The sequence below is a fragment of the Saimiri boliviensis genome, chromosome 8, assembly GCF_048565385.1.
Source record: "Saimiri boliviensis isolate mSaiBol1 chromosome 8, mSaiBol1.pri, whole genome shotgun sequence".
In the NCBI taxonomy this organism is placed as follows: Eukaryota; Metazoa; Chordata; class Mammalia; order Primates; family Cebidae; genus Saimiri; species Saimiri boliviensis.
Window position 1 is genome coordinate 69962678 of NC_133456.1, and position 18666 is coordinate 69981343.

An 18666-nucleotide genomic window follows, 5' to 3' on the forward strand; every position below is an offset into this window, starting at 1 on the left:
ATTTCCTCATGGTTGTGATTCTTCTTCACCCCGTTGAATTTGGAAGGATGGCATACACATCTGAAAAACAGTAAGTAATGCGTGATTTTTTTTTTCAATTACTGTTGCTAGTTAATTGTAACAGAGCTGAAATTTGATTACTGGAGGAGTTTGAAATCATGATGCATGCCTTGAAGGAAAATGGGCTTTGTGCAACCTTTGCATTATTTGGTGTGAATTACCTTTGGTTTGATTTACCCCTTTATCTCACACAGTTACTATTGTGATAATGAATGTGTTACTCACCACTGCTAAACTTACCGGGTATATTCTGTAATTACTAAGTATTTGTGCCATATAATGTATGCATTGTTAGTACAACAGTTTAAGAAACAATGCAAAAATTGCAGGGGAATGTCTTTGGAAATGCTAAGTTTTCTTGTTTTATACACCACACAATCTTCCTCACACACTGATAGTTTTAATTCATAATAATAATGTTTCCTAAGGACCTTTCTATTTATGCTGGAAATGAAATTCTCATATAAATTATGTGAGCTTATTTCTTCAAAATGCATATCCAGAGAGAGGCAAGAGTTGTTCTGACATTATAAACCAATCCATTTTTAATGCAGTTTAAGTGACATTTCTTATAATTTAATCAAGCATTATAATTAAAATAAAAAAGCTTTGATTCGAGACGTTTTTCTCATTTGGGAAAGTGAAAAGTTCATTTTTAGCTTCCTAAAAATAAGACAGACGTATGCTATCTGAAGACATGATCCTTTGGATTAGAGTACATGCCACAAGTATTTTTTAAAACATAAATGCAGCATTGGCATTTCTGAGTAACTACAGTGCATGTTTTAAATATATAAATGCCTTAGAATGAAGCAATGTGGGGGAGAATCAATTCTGGTATCTCTGAAATAGCCTGAACAGTATTTGCATTAGGGCTGGCACTGCTAAAGCAAGCAGATCCTGAGGATTTCATGTAAGCAAACATGAGATCTTGTTTCTGGAGCCAAGAAAAAAAACAAGATTAATTAAAACCAAGTCCTATGTTGTTTAACCCTTAAGATAACAGTCAGCATTTATAGAGATGCTGAATTAGGGAACAGGATTGAGATTATTTCACAAAGGTCTCTTTGAGGGCCAAACCCTTTCCTTTCTAACTATTCCACACGTCAAATATAAATTCCTGGAAGTTTGTCTTTAAGATGAAGTCTGTTTTCCAAGCTTTTGCAGCTGCAGGTCTCTTTTCCAACTTCCCACATTTGTCTTTGCCTGTGTTTCTGAGCCATTTGCTGCCTCCTAACGCCTAACTTTAAAATAGCATGCATGGCAGCCCGCCAAGACACTGGCAGTGGGATGTTGGTTTGTATTGGTGTTGAAGTTGCAAAGGTTTTGTTACTGATAATTTATAACAGTGGTAACAAAAAAGATTATTTAAACGTGAGGGGATGGGAGACAGGAGAAGGAACAAAACTGGTGCACTTGTTGGATCAAAGTGTGGTTCTTCCTGCAATAGCGGTTTGGGTGGTTGTGTTGTCTCCTTGGATGTGATGCTGCAGGTGACCTGCACAGGGTCCAGTGTCACTGCAGTTACTGCCTGTGGTCATAGATTGACAGAGAAGTGTGATATAAAAGAGGGTTTGTCTAGGGGATGTAATTAATTATCCACATTATGCAGAATTTTTTCTCAGGCTATTGACTCATTTCCTTTATATAAGTTAAGATTGTTGCTAAATTAAGGTTGTTGCTTTTTTTCTTTCTTTTCAGGAGTGTTGTTGTTTTGTTGTTAACACATACCAGTACTTGGGAAATAATACTTTGTCTTTTGCTTGCTAGTTTATGTCTAGTCAATCTTGTAAGCCTTTCGCAAAATTTCTCTTCTATGTTTCTAAGCACTTTTGGTAAAAGCTAGAGGCACTTTGTCTTGTTGCAGTTGTAAAGGATCTCTGTAAGGACAGCATTAAGAAGCAGGTAGTTAGGCCCTGAAATGAGCTAAGCTTCCTTCCGGTGCCACTTGTCAGTGATGAGCTGTTCTGACACTTGTTAGCGTAGCAGTCTGTTAACAAGAATAATGTTTGTACCTATGCTGAGAGAAGAGCAATCCTCTTTCTCTCAGCATAGGTACAAATATTATTCTATAAGCAGCTGCATTTTGGGAAACTGGAGAGCTAATGATTTTCACTTAGCCATTGGGACAAAGGAAACCTCACATATTTTGCTTGCAGGCTTCATATTCTCAAGTATAACAACTGATACATTACACACTTTACTCTTTACTAAGACAATACAAAAGTAAAAACAAACAAACAAAAAATCACTCCTGGAAAGTTTAGAAATCTAGATCCACAAAGATGATCCACAGAGATACCATGAAGTACGGAGTATCTTTAAAACTTAGCAGTGGAGAGGAAATGAGTGACATATTTGTAAAGTCTGAAGCATCTGAGATTGACTTTAAAGTTTTGTTTTTCTTCTAGCACAATTAAAACTACATTAAGCTTCATGTCAGAAACTTGGAGATACTTTTCCATTACAGTGATGCTATTGAGGTTTCAGTGCTTTCAGGGCCTCCTAATAGAACCCAGAAGTGGAGAGGAGGCTCCTGAAGCACGACTCCTCTCTGGGTGGAGGTCCTGGTCCATGCTGAAGCTCCGCCAGCAGGAGCGATTACCTAAAAGGTGTTCTTTTGTTGTCTTAGGCAGGATAGAGTAAATATGCCCATGCTTTGAGGTGCCAGCAAGCAATAATAGATTGCTTGACTAATCAGTCTGCATTCTCTAGTGTTCAGGGTGCAGGAAAGTGGTTGGCCTGGTTTTCACTCCAGCTTTATATTGATGCCTCTGGACTCATCACCAGCATCTTTGGACTTTGCTTCCCTCAGATATCAAAAGAGGATGTGATGTGTCCCTTGCTTGTTTCTTGTCTTGCCTTCCACGGGCTGGGCAGACATAACTGGGATGCACTTTTTGGCATGAATATGATGGTCGGTCTAGTCAGCTTAGCTGGTGATGACATAATGGCAAAGAAGATCAACAGACCCTGATGTCACCACTAACGTGAGGTGGGAGCCAACTTTGGATGACAAAGGGGATGAGGCCAGTATTGATCAGTGCCCAGGTCAATTCAGTTGTTAGACAACTCTCAGCATGGCAGCAGCAGCCAAAATGGAGGGAAACGTGCCGACTCCATCATGTCTTAACAGTCAGAATGGGGAAACGGGGAGCATAGTAAAAAGAAAAAATCTATTTCATAGCACCACCTTTTACAAGCATGTTGATGCATGTTGTCGCATGTTGTCATACAATACAGTAGATATAAATAATGACCAGATAATTCAGAATAGAGAGAATATACATTGGCTTGAGACTCAGGAGGAAAAAGAACAACACAAATATGAAGGCCATATATTTTAAACATTTTTTTTTTTGAGTCATAGACTTGGCTCAAGATTTTTAACAGCTAAAACAAAAGTGGAAAAATAATCTTTTAAAGGATAACTTCCATATAGTGAGCATTTAATGCATTTTAGCCCTAACGCTTACAGCAACCTCAAAGCCACCTATTGTCATCCTCATTTTCTGGTGTAAAAAATGCAGGATCAGAAGGATTCAGTTACCAGCCACTGACTACACAGGCAGCACGTGCCTCTGTGGGATTTAATCCGGTTCTCTCCGACTCTCACAGCCTTGACTTTCTTTGGATGACGCAGACTCCAGCTGTCCCTGCAGTCTCCTGCACGTGCACACCCTTTTCCGTCACTGCCCAAGGCCAGTCCAGAATCATGGAGGTCAGCTCCTAGTGACGTTCTCTAATGGAGTTCACTTGCACGGAAGAGAGAGCGGACAGTGTAGACTTTACTGAGTGGGAGGTAGAGGGGGTGAACTTTGCATATCCCACATCGAGCCACTTCAACATTCCTGTTAAACACTATGGTCTGGGGCCGGGCGCGGTGGCTCAAGCCTGTAATCCCAGCACTTTGGGAGGCCGAGGCGGGTGGATCACGAGGTCAAGAGATCGAGACCATCCTGGTCAACATGGTGAAACCCCGTCTCTACTAAAAATACAAAAAATTAGCTGGGCATGGTGGCGCGTGCCTGTAATCCCAGCTACTCAGGACGCTGAGGCAGGAGAATTACCTGAACCCAGGAGGCGGAGGTTGCGGTGAGCCGAGATAGTGCCGTTGCACTCCAGCCTGGGTAACAAGAGCGAAACTCTGTCTCAAAAAAAAAAAAAAAAAAAAAAAAAAAAAAAAAAAAAGAACTATGGTCTGCAAATGGTCTTCTTAGTTTGCTAAAATTGGAGCTTCCTCTCTTTGACTCTTCCCTCGTGCTCCACCCAGATTCCCTAGCTGCTTTCTTTTATTCCTGGGTCCCCCTTTCTCTCCTCATTAAAACGTAATAGGGAGCAGTATGGTTTTGTCCCAGCTCCTAAAACTAAACTTGCACGTCTAAACCCAGTGGCATGCTTAGAACACCTCAAAAACCTTCCTTGTAACAGTTCCTACTTTACTTTGTAGAAATGAGGATGACGTAGGGATTGAAATAGTCCCATTGCACATTTTACTTTGGGGAAAAACATACCAGTCTCTTGGCTTTTGAGGCATCCAGTTTTGAAACAATATTCTTCAGTGGGACGTCAAGGAGGATTCAGGGGACAGTGTCTTCTTTATCAACAAGCATTACAGAAAATTTCATTGCTCTTTTGCCTGTAGGTACCCCCGATGACTGAGTCCAAGGTGTCACAGGAAAAAAAAAAACTTAGAACATTTGGGGCCACGACCACATAATTAAAGGATAGCTTTGAACAGAAAATTAACAATGGAGGGAGGGATGCAGCTTAGAATGAGAAAAGAAATAAAGGGGACTTACCAAGCAATAGAACGCTAGAAATGAATTTGAGTCTTTTTTCAGTGTGTCTCATAGTTTTATTGTATACTGTATAGAAAACTATATCCTATAATTACATACTAACCAAACAATGTCAAGTTTATTTAAATGATAATAGAATCCTGATGCCTAGAAAGGGAAAGGCAGGCTAGACACCCTAAAAAATGGAAACGAAGTCTTCTTCAGGTTTAATATCCCAAAGGTTTACATTTGTGCTGATATACATTGAATCATGCGATTAGGTAGTAAGCTTTTTATCAGTTCAGCTTCTATGTACTCTTTTAAAAAATTTTTGAAGAGAGAAGAATCAACTATAATAGCTCAACATGTACGATTTATTTTGAGTTTGGGGCATGGGGTGAAAATTGAGAAACATTTTATAAAAACTTTTGAAACCCCAGGTTTAGAAAGCTTTCAGAGTCATTTGCCTGCAGTCAGGTGTATTTTCTGCATAGATTTCCTTTTAAGCTACTCAGGTCTTTACTTTTGCTTTTTGGCTTAAACAGTTGATGTTATATGGTTCTTGGAGCCTTGAGCTTGATTGTCAGCCAGTGTAACTGTTTTACGAGAGGATGTCAAATCTGCTAGCCATCCAAAATTGCCTACATTGCCTACATCCAAAATTGCCTACAGTTGCAATAACAGATTTAATATTACAGACTTTCTTTTGTCAGAAGGGTAAGCTTTCTTAACAGATATATGCTAGATCATTAGGAGTGAAAAGACATGGACACAGTGACAAAAGTGTGCTGTGAAAAAAAAATAGCTATTTCTAATTTCCTTTATCAACTGAAGGGCAAAGTACTGCACCCAGTGAAACCATCTAGTATCTTAATAGTTCCCAGGTAGAAGCCAGCAGGGCACAGTGAAATGAAGACGTGAGCACAAGGAAAGCTGTACTCCTCCAGCTTTGCTGTGCAGAAAGTTTGAAATGTGGCCACAGGTCATGCCGGAATGCAGTATTTCTTTCATCTGCTGGGAAGTCAGCTCTGGAAATAAGGCTCCTTAAGCACAAAGCAGAGCCCTTTCCTGTCAAGCTTGCTTGGATGACTCCTCTGAAACAATTTGGATTAAAAAAAAAAATACAGGGGCTACTAGGCATGGCCAAAGAGAAGGTCATTTGTATTTCCTCACAGAAAATTTGAAACTAGACAAGCTACTTTTCTGGCCTAAAAAAAAAAAAAAAAAGTCCAGCTGCCTACAGGGACAGCATAATCCATCATCAATGCAGTGAAAATAGAAAAAAAAAAGTTTAAAAAGGAATTTTCCCCTTTCTGTCCTTCAGTCCTCTACCCTTCCTTCTAAAATTAAAAAAAGTCTTCTATTGTTTTTTTTTTTAATTTAGAAGGGAGAGTAGAGGAAAGAATGAAAAACAGAAGGGGGAAAATTCCAGACATGAGATAAATTTTAGAACACTTCGCTTGTGTTTTGAATCCTTTCTCTAATTTTCTCAAAGTGTTTATTTAGTGCCCACTCTACACCTAGAGAATCGAAAATCTTTAAAGGCTTTATAACATAAAGTCACACAATTTTAGAGCTTCTTTCTGCTTCTAGCAGTGGGATTGCCAGTTGGGAGAGTGAGAGTAAAAGGCAAGGGTGACCCTTATGGAGAGCATGTCAGGGTCTCCAGGTTTCTGTTTGTTGTTTCAAAAGGTCTTGGAACATATCTACTATAATACTATAATTTCATATTTAAAAATACCATTGTTTCAGTGATTTGAACATCACAAACTAATGTCCCACAGAATCATCTTGGTCAGATCCCAATGGGGATATGCAGAGGGTAAGTCATTCTCAGCCTGCAAAAGCCTCTGGATAAAGTGTGAGCACCTCTTTCAGAATGTAGTTAGTGCTGGGGGAAGCATGAGACTTTACATGTTTATTAAAAATAGGGTATAGGTTAAAATTGGGTGAAAAAAACTGGTCTAGATCAGATGAAGAAGAGACTTGGGGAGTATTCTTTAGTCAGTAGATATTTGTGGAGCACTCTACTTTGTATGACACCCAGATGAGGATGTCTTCCATTTACATGTAGAGAACTGGACATGTAAATGTGAGCTCAGATGAGTTCTGGACTCAAGACAAATTTAGAACCATCTTTCAACAGAAATGTCAAGGAAGTCAGGGACCAATAAAGGCCCTTTGTTGTGTTTGGCACAAAGAGATTGTGATTGATTTCAGCAAAAGCGGTCTGGGTAGAGGAACAACATGCAGGCCAGTTTGAAGCGGGCTAAGAAGAGATTGGGAGGTCAGAGCGGGGAGCCTGCATCCATGGACAGCCCTTTCAGGCAGCTGTGCTAGGAAGGGGAAGAAAGGGACAGGGTCAAAGCTGAGGTGGAGCACAGGAATCAAGGCAGAGGGTTTAAGATGGGAGATAATTGAAAGGAAAGTATTTCAACATACACGACACACTGAAGTCACTATTGTTTTGTGTTCTTTCATGAGATGGTCAGTCAGGTGTGGCCACAAGAGGGCACACAGGGGAGGTGAAGGAGAATGAAGTTTATTGTATTCAGAGGTCCTGGAGAGACAGGGTCAGGTGGCGGGAGGGTGAAGGGAGGGAGTAGGGAGTACCAAGGGAGCCGGCTCAACCAAGCAAGGATCAGAGAGACCAAGATAGCAGGTGCCTTGATTGGTGGTCAGCGTGGAGGAGGCAAGCAGAAGGCAGGAGGGGATTTCATTGGTGCATTTGAATGTTACTCGGTCAAAACAGGGGAAGGCCACAGGCGGAACTGGGGGCAGGGGCCAGCCTCATCACACTGTGCACCTCACTTGGCTGCCTGGCTCATAGACTGTGGGCACTGAGGCAGCAGGAAAATAGGGCATTTTAAATTTTACAAAACAACTACTAATTCACTGAGTGTTTGTTGAAAACACATTATGAAGTGAAGTATGAAATGAGAAATGCACAGTTCTGGCTCTCACAGAGTTTGTAAACTAGGTCACTCAGTAAGGCCCATCACTGATATAATAAGCTGGAAATAATAGGGTTCATCCAAGTGGCATGAACAGTGCTATATGGATTAAAATACTGATGGTTATTTATTCATGTTGGATTAGGGAAGATATTTTGGAGAAAGTGGACCTTAAAGAAAATATTCCAATAGTAGGAGGTGGAGAATGAAAGTACAAAGGATGTGGAAGACCTGGGTATCATGTTGGATGTTGGGTTGTTATACAATAGTCCTAAAGATCATGTAGGAAAAATTGGATTTTTACTGAAGTGGCTTTGAATTACAGATGTGTAGGCTTGGTTTAATTCTATGAGCAATCTGAAAGTTTTTGAACAAGGAATGGACATGATACAGAAGTCTGCATTAAGAAAATGAACTTGGCGGCCATACCTGGAGATGTCTGGAGCACACAGAAGTGGGAACCTGGCTAGGAAACTTGTAAAATAGACTTGGTGAGAAGAAACCAGAGACTTGATCATAATAGTCATAGTAAGGACAGGATGAAAGAGAATTAATTCATTCATTAATTCAACAGATATTTACTTAGTGCTTACTACATGTAAGGCAGACACAGGGCTCCAATCTCAAGGAGCTCCCAGCCAAGTGTGTGTTCAGTTCTGTAAGAGAAGAAAAGAGAAGGAAATACCCAATGATAAGAGATTATGTAGGAGGCATGTGTATGGAGGGAACAGGAACCCAAAAGAGTAGCCTTTCCAGAAGAGAGAGGAGAAACAGTTTCAAATATTACTGAAGGAATTTAGTAACAGGAGACTTGAAATGAGTCTGTTGGCCTTTGCAACATGGCGGATGTTAGCAGGAACAGTTTCATTCAAGAAATTGGGGGCAAAATTATAACTGTTATAGATTGAATATTGACTCAGAAGTGAAGGATTGAGGGATTCTTCATTGAATAAATGGGGAGCAAAATTCTAACTGGTACAGACTGAATATTGATTAGGAAGTGAGGGACTGAGGACAAGGAAAGACGAAAAATAGTTTAAAGGGAAATACGTGGCAGCTGCTGAGGGCAAAGTAAGAAAGAATAAGATAAAAAAAGATCCTATGATTTTAAGTCTCAGTGAATAATGGTATCACTTGGCAAAATAGGGAAATCAGGACAAATACTTAATTTTAAGGGAGCTTTGGTTTCTCCTGGATTAAGTTTGAAACATGACTAGATATTTGGTCCATGACTGGAAAAAGAATGATAAAAAAAATTAAAGAAATGTTAGGCCTAGAAACAGCTTTTTTAGATTTGCATGGGTTAGGTGGTTGCCAGGGTCCTGGAAGTTAAAACAGTGGAGAGGAGAGAGGAGGAGAATGGGATGAGAATGCGGATTAAAGGTCAGGGGAACTGGCTGGCAGGAAGTGCTTAGAAAGGCCAAGGAAACCATCAGAGTTGGTTGTTAAGGCAGTTAAGGAGGGTTTTGTTTTCATGGTTGTTTCATCTTCAGTGGTTGTTAGACTGTTTGTTCCAAAGCAGAACAAAGACCAAGAAAATGCCATTGATTGTGGCAGCTAACAATTGTTGATAATCTTGGGAACCATTTGTTCTCAAATGAGGACAGGCATTTTAGTAGATCGATTAACACAACAGACACTGGATTGCAAGGAGTGAAGGCGTGAGTGGGATTTCTTTTTTGTTGTTGCAGAGAAGGTGACAGAAGACCTTATAAGTTGTGGCAAGGTTGAGAGCGGACCTGAGCATATTCATACGAATAGCTGTCTGTGGAGAGGAAAATCGTCATTGGAGGTGACACTTGAAAGGAAAAGGTAGAAAATGAATGAAGCAAAGTTGGAGAGACAGTATGATTTAGCTTCTATCTCAGTGTTTCTGTCAGGATTTAAGGAGGTTATGGATATACCGTATCTGACATGTAACAGGTTTTCAGTAAGTTTGACCTATTAGTATTTTGGAGTCAGACGAGATGAAGAAGGCATTTATCAAGTGGCTACTCTGTGCCAGACTCATGCTGTTTCACCTCCCTCCACAATGACTCTGAGCTGGGTGTTGTCGGCTACATTTTAAACCTAATAAAGCCAGAGGTGAGGCCTTGCTTAGAATCATAGCCAAGTAACTGCAGAGTTTGGATTTGAACTTAAGTCCATCAGAGACTACAGATACCACTAGGCCTTTTGGTTTTATGAATAATTTTGGTTTCACACAGGAGTAAAGGAAACGAGGGAAGTAATTTGAAGAAGCTCTTACTGAACACCTTGTATGTTCTTTGTGAAGCAAAAGGTAAGATATTTGCTGAGAGTAAGGAAGTCCAGGGAGAGAGAGAAGACTGAGGAGACTGAAGAAGACAGTCAGCAAATGCGGGAGTATGGGCATCCTTAAGAGAGAAGGAAAGAAAGCAGAGGTGGCATGGACTTCCTGTGAACCTTGTTTTACAAGGATTTCTCAAAATAAGTTCTCTGGTACTGCAGCGGGGTCTTTCACATCAGGGATCAGCACACTTTGTGTGAAGTGCCAGACAGTAAATACAGGTATTTAGAGTTTGTGGACCACATGGTCTACGTTGCAGCTGCTCAGCTTAGCTGCTGTAGCATAAAAGCAGCTGCAAGGTAATAGGTAGACTAATCAGTGAGGCTGTGTTCCAATAAAACTTTATTAATGTTAAAAAGTTACTAATGTTAGAACATCTGAACATTTATATGAAATATTCTTCTTTTGATTTTTTTCCAAGCACTTAAAATGTAAAACCATTTCTAGCTCAGAGACAGCACAAAAACAGGCAGTGAGCCAGATTTGGCCTACAGGCAGCAGTTTGCCCAGTCCTGCTTTAGGTGTTTATTAAATTACACGTTCCTGGGTTTCACTCTAGAAGGATCCAATCAGAATAATTGAACGCAGGGTCCAGAAATATGCATTTAAAAATGGCTGTTGTGTGATTTTTAAAAATCTACTCTAAGACTATTGCTTAAAGACAGAACTATAAGTGAAGAGTGGTTGTACATGATTCCTTGAAAAAGGCAGACTCTCTAGTCTCAAAACTACTGAGTTTGCCACACTTGACAGCACAGGCCTGGAAACCGTGGAAGGACCGCAGTGGTCTGGAACCTGGCATGGGAGGCATGGCAGAGGGTGTACAGTGAAGATCCTACATGTGTGGCTGATGCTTCACTGAATGACCATTCAGGGGGCCCAGACTTGGAAGGAAGGCAAAGGAAGACAGAAGGAGGCTGATGTACTAAAAACAAAACCATTAGGATTACAGGAATTTGGGTTCATGCTGACAGCAAAAAGCGGACTTGGAAGGTCAAGGGTCATGGGTGGAAGGACAGACGTTTGTGATTACAGCAGACACTCAGAACAAGTGCAAGCTCTGCTGACATGTAAGGTAGAGCCATCTCAGGAATGGACGGGTGTCATGGCAGTGGATGTCCTTGGAGATGAGAGGTGAAGAACTTGTGAGGCCAGTGTCAAAGTAAGGTTGGGTCCGCACAACTGACAACACAGCTTAAGTGACTAAGATACTCAAGGTGCAGATGGCCGTGTGAGGAAGAGAAGATGCTTGTCAGCATGGGTTAGGGCAAGGGGGCTGGAGGACGGTGTGTAGTATTTGGACGGGTAGAGAACAGGAAAGGAGAGATGTTCATTAGTTCTCTGCTCTGTGCTGCTTCAGTTGGCCCTGGTACATGTAAACTCATCTGGCCTTTAAACAAATGGCTGAGGAGGGCATTGTTCCTATTTTAGAAGTAAAGAATCTGAAGTCTTTGCTTTTGTTTTTTCCCGAATGCAAATTCACTTGAAACTTATAGTAAAAATGTTTAAGTAACATTTAAACTTACTAATGATATGTGTTAAATATCACATATATTATTGTATATAATACATATTATATACATATATATTTTTACATTTTATACAAATATAAATTAAATTACTAAACAGATGATTGAAAATCTGTGCCATCAAAATAGGCAGACAAATATGTTAAATATTTAATAATTCCTAATACTTTCAAGCCATATCATATGGAGACAAAATAATTGATATTTGTGGTTATTAGAAGACTCTGCTGAGAATAAAGAAATTAAATGAATAGACTAACATAAAAAGAGACCTCATATACATTATCAATAATATTAATATTAAACTTTGAATACTGAAGTATTCTAAAAAATAAGTTATAGCTGTTACTACAAATGACTCTAGCATATTATCCCAAGTTCATAGATGGTGAACTGAGGCTCAGAGAGGACAAAAAACTTGTCCAGCATCACAGATCTGGGATATGAATTCGGACCAGTCTGTGCAAAAGATCATATTCTTTTCTCCACTCCACCTGTGAAGTCCTAGTACTGTGACAAAATGTCTTTTAAGTTGATTTCAACATCTTCTGAAAATGCTACAGGGAAGTAAGTGGCCGACTCTCAAAAGCTTATTATAAAACCAGGTTGGGCTATGTAGGTATTAAGAAAAAGTCCAAGACATTCCTCCATCACTTTATATTCAGATGTTAACTTGTGCACAATTTCTAAAAACCCTGAAGGAAGCCTTAAAACGGAAACAGGTAGAAGAAAGTCTGAAAGGTGAGTAGATGTTTAAGACAGTGAGGAAGGAAGCTGTATGTCAACTTCCTTTCTGCTGGATGTATATGGTGGGTTTGCTGGAGCGTCCAGATGAAATTCCACATCTTCATGGGGAGCAGCACACAGGAATATTGACCAACCACGTCCTATGTTTCAGACTATTTTAAGCTCTCCAAAAGAAGTCTTACAAGTCATAAATTCCTTATTGTTTTGAAATGATTTTACCTAGGATACGCTGAAATCAACAACTGTGTTTCAGGAAGCGTAATCCTTGATTCTCTCTGGCTGGAGTGTGCTGCCCCATTTCCCTTGTGTCTCACCTCTGCCCACAACATAATGAATTCGACTTTTCTGCTGAAACCCTCTTGTCTTTTTGACTTCATATGTTTGCTTTACTTACTCCCATCTTTGCACTGTCATGATCACATCTTCCTGTTTTCATCTTGCTTTGCCCATTGTGGGGAGATGTACCTTTATTTACTCTTTGGTCTTGTAAATCTGGTTGCAATATTGTACAACAGTACACCCTGATTCTATTTTTTTATTTTTTTTATATGAGGCCAAGACCTTTTACAACTTCCTCCAGCTCACTCTTGGAACTTTAGTTTTGATTCTTTTTTTTCCCTGGTGTTTCTTAGGACGTTACTGTCCACGTACTCCAGAGTGGTCTCTCTCTGTCCTTCTCCTCCCTGTTTTTCTTTATGCCACATTCTCCAGAGTGGTCTCTCTCTGTCCTTCTCCTCCTTGTTTTTCCTTATGCCTTTGTGCCACATTCTTTTCTATCTTTCTCATATTTCTGCCTTCTCATTCCCATTTTTCTCTCTTTTAAAACTGGAGGCTGAATAAGCTTCTTCCTATGATATTCTTTTTCCATAGCTTTCACCTGAAATTCTTCTTTATCTCTGAACCTTAATTCTCCTTTATTCTTATTAAATACCCTCCCCCACAAAATCTATTAAATTTTCTTCATTCTTCAACTAAAAACCTTCCCTTCAGTCTATTCCAGACTCATCAGATATTTGATTCACTTCATCACCTCTGACTTTATTCTTGACCTTCTTCCAACTACTTTCTTACTATCTTCTACACTGAAATTGTACTTACCAAAGAGGTTCTAATGACTTCCCCTTGAACAAATTGGATGTTCTTTCATCTGGGATCCTCATCTTTCCTGGAAATAACTCTATCCATGGGCTGGTAGATCATCTTTGAAATACTATTGAAGCAAGATGGAATTCTTCTTAAAAAAAAAAGAAAGAAAAGAAAACTAACAAAGTATCTTCTAAAGTGTGCATCACTTTGCTCATTTTTTTGTGGCAGTCAGAGATAACTTGCTATTTGCATTTCCAACACCTGTCTTTAAAAGTGCCTTGACGTTTGAGTTGGTTGGAATGGTCAATAAATGTTTTTCTGAATTAGGGCAGGATCGTTTTCCCTAAAGGTCAGACTTCTGAGTCAGTGGTGTAACCCTCACCACACAAACACACTAAATTCTCCTAAAGCTATTTGCAAGTTGTCAACACAATTGGACAATCTAAATAAATTACTTTTTGGAAAAAATTTTCTCAGTCATTTTGGTGCTTTTAAACAAACTTCCAACCTACTTAAAGTCAAATGCAGTCAAAAATTGGAATTTTAAATATTTCTGAATTAAACTTGAAAGAATAAAAATTCCCTTCAAAAATTTCTATTAATGATAAAAATTACATTAGCCTTTATTTGGTTCCATAAATGTATTTTGTACTCTTGTGACTGTTCTTGACGAATTTTAATCATCATTATGAACAATTAGAGTAAAAAGTTACAGTGATGGAAAATGATTTGGAAAGTATAAAGGTTGTGGTTCTGTAACAAAGGCTTAGAATTTCAAGTTCAGTTCAGTCTGCCATGGTCTATTTTTCCTGCTAAGTGTGAGGAGGTGTAGCCTTAGACTTCTCTGATTTCTTCGTGCAGGTTTATGTCACTAGCTATTAACACTATTTAAATATAGCTTTCTAAATTCCTGAGAACAGTGCTGAAAATAGTGTTTTGACTAACAAAACGGAGAAGACAAAGAATTCAAAGACAAAGGCAAGGTATGCACTGACTGATGTATGTCATTTTAATAACATAATTACTTGATAAGCACTTACATGATTTAGTTACAGATCTTCAACCTTTCAGAGCTAGAGAATGACTTGGTGATGTGTTACACCCAGAGACTGCCAAAAATTAGCAGTAATGCTGCATTCTGCAGTATTTTTTAAAGACATATTTTTGAGTTCTATCATTAAGTAGCCCATCATATTTAGGAGACATATTCCTGAGTTGTATCATTAAGTAACCTATCATATAAAGCTGGACAGTTTAGTGAAAACATTTCACAGCAGAACTAGGTTGCATTTTGACTCAGTGCTTTCCTTAATTTCTCCAGGCTGCACATATTTTAGAGCAGTAAAAATATCGTACCATCTGTTCTTCTGATTTATGAGTAACTGGGAATAATTGAGAAGCGTAGTCTATTCAACATTCTATCAGGATTATGCAAGTGATAATGTTCTCCAGAACATCTAGTCCAGGCACTGTCTCTACATTGAACTTAGACTCTCCTCCAAGAGTAGTGTTGTTTTGGACATGAAGAGAAAACACTGATGACGCTTCCGAGGATTAAATGTATTAGTCTACTTGCAGGAAGATGCGATGGTTGGAGCAAATGATAGTGTGATCCTGTCTAAGTTCTCTTACACAGGAGAGATCAGGACAAGATGATCATTGCAAGCAGTAGATGTCAACATCCATTTATCAATCAGTTTGTATTTATTGAGTACTTATTGGAGGCAGACACTCTGTCAGGTGCCAGGGATGAAACAGAGAGCAAGAAATTGTCCTTAGTCTATTAGAGCCTAGAGGTGATTAGGATTATAGGTAATCCCTGGTTTTATGGACAGTTGCAATCTAGTCTTGCAATAGTTTTGAGTGCAAGATGCAATAAGAACATACAGGAAAGACATTCAACCTGGTCTGAAGGTATGTGGGGATGGTTCAGAGGAGCGTCTTGGAAGAAATAATGAATGCTCAACCAGATTCTGAATAATGAGCAGTGTTGGCCAGGTAAAGAGATGGCAAAGCAAGGAGGATATCTAGGAAGTGAGAAGGTGCAGAATTCTGAAGGTGAGAAAGTGATCCACTCAGGATATGTTGTACAGTGAGAAGAGAGGAGTGGGGAAAAATGAAGATGAAGAGAAAAGCAAAGCCCAAATCATAATGTCTGTATATCCTGTTGAGGAGTGTGGTATTTATTCTAAGGATAATAGGGAGCAATGGGAGTCATATGAACAGAGGAGTGACACAGACATTAGTGTCTGTTATCAGGGTGAAAGATCACCTTAGTTATATAATTACAGTGAAGTGAGGTGGGAGCAGGGATGGAAATAGAAGGCAGGGTTTGGTCAGGAGGCTTGTACAGTTATCTAGAAAAGACATAACGGTGCCTAGAGATGAGGAAAATGGGTAGATTTCGGGGAGATGTAAGGGGTAGAATTAATGGAATATGGTGATTGTCTGCTGGGAAAGAGAGAGATGGAACACTGTAGAAGGATTCTTGGGTCTGTTCTGGGCCATGTGAAAGGAGGCAGCACCATTTAGCGAGAGAGAACAGGGGAGGAGTGATGTTTGTGGGCACATCATTGAATTCCACTTTGGATGTGCTGACTTGGAATCAATACGTAAAAGAAGGTGGGGCAATCCCACTTCTGTTTTTTGTTTGCTTGTGTGTGTGTGTGTGTGTGTGTGTGTGTGTGTATCTGTGTGTGTATGTGTGTGTGTATCTGTGTGTATCTGTGTGTGTGTGTGTATGTGTGTGTGTGTGTATATATCTGCGTGTGTATGTGTGTGTGTATGTGTGTGTATCTGTGTGTGTATGTGTGTGTGTGTGTGTGTGTGTGTGTGTGTGTTCTGTTTTTGAGAGGGAGTTTGCTCTGTTGTCCAGGTCAGAGGGCAGTGGCGCAATCTTGGCTCACTGCAACCTCTGTCTCCTGGGCTCAAGCGATTCTCCTGCCTCAGCCTCCTGAGTAGCTGGCACATACCGACACACCCAGCTAATTTTTGTACTTTTAGTAGGATGGGATTTCACCATATTGGCCAGGCTTGTCTCAAATTCCTGGCCTCAGGTGATCTGCCCGCCTCTCCATCACAAACTGCTGGGATTACAGGCATGCCCCACCACACCCGGTCCCTGTTTCTGTTCTGGGTAGTTGTTAGAGGATGTTTCTTATAGGCCAATTATAGAAATAGTATCAATAAATCTTCTCAGCTTTGCTTTTATATTTTAGAACTGTTTCCCAAAGAAAAGCTGACTACTCACAAAAAAAAGAGTTGAAGTTTGGGGAGGGGCTTCATTTTCGTTCTCTGCAGGTTGGAAATGAAAAGGTGCATGGGTGAGCAGGTTCAGCTGGCAGTGGAATTTCATTGCCATGAATTGCCAGTGGGCCCTCTGATCCATCTCCTTGAAGGAGCAGACAGGCTAGGTACTGTGATGCCCAGGCAGGCTGAGTAGTTAGAAATGTAATCAAGGTAAAAACTGAAGTTAAGGGATGTGTGCAGGTGGTGACAGAGGGTAATCCACAGAGGAAAATCTGAATGTGTTACAAAGTGGAAGGAGTAAAGCAAGTAATATGAGCTGGATTACCAAGCAAGAGACTTGCAGATTCAGAAACCCAAAGCAGAGAGGGGTGGGTTGGGTTTGCAAGAAAGAGGGAGGCGTTTCTCCCTTGCTTTCACAGGAGAACAGAGGCTGTCCCAGAGAATGAGGCTGATGCTAGAGGCTGTCTTTTGGGCGTTCTCAGAGGCCTGGTGCTTGCTGCATTCGTAAAGTCAGCAATAGGGAGACACCTGTGTTTAAGTCCTGAGGTCCCCTTTAGGCCTGGACACTATTCAATTTTGGGGGTATTTTTACTATTAGAAGTTATGTCTGACTGCTGCTCTTGGGGGTAAATTACTTGCTTAGGATTTTGAGATAAGGAAGGATGGGTAGAGTGAGGACCTATGAGATGTGTAGGCAAAGCTGGCACTCAAACTCTAAAGAAGAGTTAAGCATGGGTCTTCTAGGAAATTTTAGGGTTGCGGGAATCCTGCAGGGAGAGGTTGAGAGTAAAGGTTTGGTGTGGGCCTTAGGTGACAGCAGAAACTTCTTGATGTGGCTCTCTGTGAAGTTCCAAGGAGGTGGTCTCTTGGGTTGCTGGCCCCAGTAGGGACTTTATTAGCATTTCTCTTGGAGAAAACTTGTGGGTAAAAGTACTGAACTTCTGTTATGGGACTTAGAATGCAAAGCTTTTCTTTGTTCAGTTATTATGGAATCCTCTTTTCATGAAGCAATTTAAGGGGCCAGTTTTCCATGAAACATACTTTAAGAAGTGCTGTATTCAAAATAGAGTTATTCCTGAAGATCTTGAATCATTGGGAATCTAAAAATATTTTGGATGTAGAATATCTTAAGCACAATGTGCTCAGTATGAATTGCATATGTGATATCACTGACTGACCAACTAGAAGTTGAAGAGGAAGGTTATCCAAGTAACCAAATAACTGAAATTGCTGAAAATATTCTTTTGAGAAATAGTATTAGACAATGTAAATCTTACTATAATATTAGTTGTATAGATGTTATTAGTGATATTTGGGGGCAAGGAGCACCATAAATCCTTAAAATTTTTTTTTTTGAGATAGAGTCTTGTGATGCCATCTTGGCTTACTACAACCTCTGCCTCTTGGGTTCAAGCAATTCTCCTACCCCAGCTGGAACTACATGTGCCCGCCACCATACCTGGGTAATTTTTGTCTTTTTAGTAGAGACAAGTTTTCACTATGTTGGCCAGGCTGGTATCCAGCTTCTGACCTCAGGTGAATCACCTGCCTTGGCCTCCCAAAATGCTGGGATTGTAGATGTGAGCCACTGTGCTCGGCCATAAATCCTTTTTCTAATTCTAAATGGCTTTAGCACATCTTAAGCTTTTACCATTATAGTCATTCTTGTAGGTTGGTGTCATTCTTGTAGGTTAATATCATTCTAGATAAAAATACCGTTATAATTACCAACACCCAAACACCTGTTAATATGCCATCTTAAAATATTCTATCATTTTACTAGCTTGGTTAGTAGTCAGAAGAGACAGTACTGCACATAAGTTAACAGGTTCCAGCAATATTCTTTACAGACTCACCTCTCTACTTTGTTACCTTCTAGCTCTGTCATCTTAGGTAAGTTAGCTAACTCCTCTGTACCTAGTTTTCTCATTATAAAATGAAAACACTATTTT

The 18666-nt window shown here is 39.9% G+C and overlaps 1 protein-coding gene across 5 annotated transcripts in view; it reads left to right on the forward strand.

Annotated features, from left to right (window-relative positions):
* Window positions 1-18666, forward strand: part of LOC141585400 (uncharacterized) — a 304583-nt gene that overhangs the window by 174374 nt on the left and 111543 nt on the right. For 4 of the 5 annotated variants that reach the window (XR_012518840.1, XM_074404590.1, XM_074404591.1 and 1 more), the window contains one exon: window positions 1-18666. This exon is cut by the window's right edge and continues 25899 nt beyond it. Coding sequence is in view for 2 of the 5 variants with exons in the window: in XM_074404592.1 (XP_074260693.1) it covers window positions 1-37 (37 nt within the window). In the remaining 3 variants the exon portion in view is untranslated. The other variant, XM_074404593.1, reaches the window with a different exon arrangement.